Source organism: Sinocyclocheilus anshuiensis, unplaced genomic scaffold, assembly GCF_001515605.1.
Source record: "Sinocyclocheilus anshuiensis isolate Anshui unplaced genomic scaffold, SAMN03320099.WGS_v1.1 scaffold322, whole genome shotgun sequence".
In the NCBI taxonomy this organism is placed as follows: domain Eukaryota; kingdom Metazoa; phylum Chordata; class Actinopteri; order Cypriniformes; family Cyprinidae; genus Sinocyclocheilus; species Sinocyclocheilus anshuiensis.
Window position 1 is genome coordinate 532,013 of NW_015542366.1, and position 4,281 is coordinate 536,293.

General features: G+C 35.7%; 1 protein-coding gene across 1 annotated transcript; it reads left to right on the forward strand.

The window, feature by feature from the left end:
- The first annotated feature begins 751 nt into the window (after positions 1-751).
- Positions 752-2,554, forward strand: LOC107692123 (deleted in lymphocytic leukemia 7). Its single transcript, XM_016491041.1, has 2 exons — positions 752-1,173; positions 1,949-2,554. Exons 1-2 carry the CDS (start codon positions 874-876, stop codon positions 2,153-2,155), a joined length of 507 nt encoding a protein of 168 aa, XP_016346527.1. The 5' UTR covers positions 752-873; the 3' UTR covers positions 2,156-2,554.
- The last annotated feature ends 1,727 nt before the right edge of the window (positions 2,555-4,281 follow it).

Below are 4,281 nucleotides of genomic sequence, written 5' to 3' on the forward strand. Positions count from 1 at the left end.
CCGATCCGGCGATCTACAGCGCGAAGTTGATGTATTTCCTCAGCGACCAGCACGGATCAGCTCCAGGCCTGACGAAGCGGATATCGTCCTCTTTTGGAAGACCAAAGAAAGTAGTTTTGCTTTCACAACGAAACACACAGCGCCTTCACGACATGGCTGCGGCGACAACAGCAAAACTACAGAGAATAAAAGTTACGCCGCCTTTCTTTGCGTGAACATTTGGGTGGTGTTATGCAAATCTTCCCACATCGTGACGTAGATATGTGGGGGCGTGTTAGAACCAGCTGTAGGTGTGGTTGACTCTTAACTTTTATAAAGAATATCTTTGGATTTGAGACTTTAGTCTTTGTAACTTTACAGATCTACATTATGCACCAAGAGCTTGTAACACTCCAAAGAGAAAGGAAAAATTGAAATCGCATCATATGACCCCTTTAATACATTCATCAAATGTGCTGCTGGGGGGGGGACTCTGAAAACCTGCTTGACCTGGCAGCAAACTTAGTTTAGGCTTAATTTTTTTCCCCAATAGAGTAAATTATAAATGAAAGCTTTAAAATGCTAACTGTTTCTGTTTTTTTTGTGTTTATTCAAAACGTTTTAACATCTCAGTTAACTGCTTTTTCTGAGCACCTCGATAGAGGAGGCAGGACTATCAGATCATATTTGCATGTGTAAGCAAGCGCTCATCCATCCCAAACACAAACAATGGGGAAGTCGTTAACGAAACCATTTGTCCAAGCGAAAAAACACTTAAAACCGGTCGTTTGTCGCGTTGTTTCGACCAGAGCCTCGTCTCTCTCCCTTTCTCTCTTTCTCAACAGTGACTCTGCTCAACGCTGCCGATCTGTCCTTGACCAGGTGGCAGCAGACATGGGGCTCTGCTCTTTAACACATCAGATCGACGCTTTAAACATCCTCAATGAACTGCTAGCTCACGCGACGACCAGTAATAGAGATGGCGAGGGTCAGTGTTCAGGTGCTTTTCCGGCCGGCAAAGAAGCCGTTCGTCCGGGCGATCTGACGAAGAAGCCCCGCAGGCTGAAGACGATCACGGAGAGAGCGCGAGAGAGCTGCCTCACGCGACTGCTAGAGATTCTCACGCGCCTCATTTCTATAGAGGAAGACTTTATTAAAGACGCGTCTTACGGAAGGAGATTGCTTAAACGTAAGGTAAGATGTTTTTGATAGCTTTTGTGTGTGTAACGTCTCAGTTGTGAAATTATCACGTTTATTACCCTATGTTGGATTTGTACTGTATATAATAGCATTTTAGTCTAATAGGAAAAGCGATTTAAACTATCGAATAACGCAAATGTAAGTATGGGAATTAGATGTGAAATGAAAAATAAATTATATATATATATATATATATATATATATATAGCTTCAAAGTAGCCACTCTTTTGTCTAGATACCAGCTCTGCAGGTGCGTCCTGGGATGCGTTGTAAACATTAGGAACAGAACTCTTTTGTGTTGTCTGCTTTTTCCTAACCAGTTTGATTTAACCATTCATATCTATAGCCATATATCAATATATACGCACACAAAATAAATATTTAGTGAAGTGTCTCCAAACATTTGTCCCGTTCTGTATGTGGATGCTAAACTAATTTGCCCTTGTTTGCGTGTGATTTTATTTATGAGCTCTGTTTTAATTAAAAGAAGATCAAAGTTGGCACAGCACAGCTCCAAAATTATAAAACTATTTATGTTCTCACCACAGGTGACGTTTTGAGTCTTATGAAGAGCTTTTAGGTTCGAAACGTCACCTGTGTTGAGAACATTAATAAATATTTTTATACTTTTGGAGCTGTGGTGTGCCAACTTTGATCTTTCTTTATGCAACTCTGTGGTTGAACACCCGCATTGAACTTTTGGCCTGTTGGATGTGCACACTTGAAACTCTTTTTTTTAATTAGCCATATTTGTGTAATCTCTTTTCAGGACAGTGTTGACCTGAAGAACATATGCTTGAGAATGGCTATTGCAGAAAGTGGTTCTCACTCAGACAGAGACTTGAGGGAACTTCGGCACTGTCTTCGACTTATTGTGGGTAACCTACTCGCATATGTGCTAGAGGAAAACAATCCCTCATCCACTGAAACAACTCACAAACTGAGGGAGCTTTCTAACTCCTTCCCTGATATCTGAAGATCACTTTGTGAATTCTAAGGAACTACCTTAGAGGAGATAAAGCAGATCTAAATAAGGAGACACGACTTTTTTATAAGGAGACATAAAAAGCCATGAACTATCTGTGAATCATCTATAATTTTTGATAATTGTGATGATGCTTCACATTCTGGTTGAAGGTGTTGATCTTCACGAGAAGTGTTTTGCCATAGAATTGTCAGTACTCGAGCCTAAGAACAACATTCTCTCGACATACCAGTATCATGCGTCTGTGCTCAGCTGACTACAGGTAAAACAAGTCTAATAGCTGATGGTGGTGAATTCACTCTCAGCTCAGCGGGTGGGATGGCTGTCACACCTCAGGATGGGCTGGTGTGGCCGTCTGTCACCTGCTAAAAAGAAAGTGTTAAGGAGTGAATTGGGTGGGGGAGGGTGTGTGAAGATATGCATTTGTATATGTGAATTCCAGTGTTATGACATCAGAGTGTAACTATATTCCAAATAAAATCATTTTCAGTGTTACAACAAACACACTGAGTCCTGAACATCTGATTATGAATTCAAGGTTTGAGCATTCCGAAATCAATATACGCTTTTGCTGTGTGTGCAAATGTAGCATGTGTAGAATCCTCTCTTGTCACTAGATGGTGCACAAAACCAGCTTTTTACTAATATAAACATGTCATGCTCCAGTTTCTGAAGATAATTCAAGTGTTTTTGGATGTCTAATGTGAATGAGCAGGGATGCTCTGGCCCAAAACGTATTAGAGAATTTCATATCAAACAAAATGGCAAAGTAGAACAAAATATAAATTCAAGTGGTATTTATTTTAAAGAAACATGAAAAATGCTAAATGTTCATAACAAGAAAGTTGTTTTAAATTATGAAATATACGGTTTAGACTAAAAATAACCGATGCTTTGAGGTCTAGAACAGTAATTTAAGACTGTTAAGAAGAACTTAAATTATAAGCAATCTTGTATTATTTGTTACAGAATAACTATTTTATGTAATGTACATTTAAAAATTTCAAGCTGGTAAACCTAAATGTAGGACAGGATTATTAAGGACTTTAAGTATTTTTTTATTTTATTTTTTATTTAGTCATTTATTAGACGCTTTTATCCAAAGCGACTTACAAATGAGGACAACAGAAGCAAGAAGCAATAGTATTAAAACAACTAAAAACAAATCCAAAACTAAAAGCTAAAACTTTATAAATACTACCTATACACATTTTAAAAATAAAGACAAATGCATACAACAACATTTAAAAACGTAATATATAAATGAAAAACAAAAAATAAAGCTACAAACAATTCAAAATATTAAAGAACAAAAGGTATAAGAGTATAATAATGATTCAGTTAATGATGAATAAGAGTATGATAATGATGAACATAACACTAAGCCAAACACCAAAAAAACAACTACATATGTATGTACAACCACACACACATACATATATACTGTATATGTACATACACATTCATAAATTATTTCATTTCCATTTAGTTTGTTGAAGTATTAAAATAACTCAAATTAAATAAAACTAAAAAATTAATAAAAGACCTATACAGACATAATAAATTCAGACATAATGTAACTAAAATTAAAATAAATAACAAATACAAATAATACAAATCAAACGACAGTAGTTTATCAGTAATCCTAGAAAATAACACTGCCAAACACACATGCTAAAAAACAACAACTTACTTACACATAGTAAGAAATGGTTATAAAAACTGAAACAGAAGTGAAACAAGTAATAGGAAAGAGGAGAAATAAAAAAAGCGATACTTAAGTATTTAAATTAATAAATTATTCTAAACTTAAATTAAACCTAAAGCACAAACTCAAGATGTAATCTTAGATTACATTTCTTTTTTTCTACCTTTGGTCGTAATTATTGTGTTTACTGAAGAAGACACAGTTCTTAAATTGTGGTTCATTCATTTAAATTAATTGAATGTAATCCCAATTTTGGGGGAAAAAAACAGTTTTGTCATAACAGATAGCCTATAGTTTGATCAATTAGCAGAAATACAAGAAATATGTTATATTGTGTTGGACAAAAGGGGGAATTCATTCAAAAAGTTCAAAAAGAAACACTCATTTAGGATGAATAGACTTTCGGAGA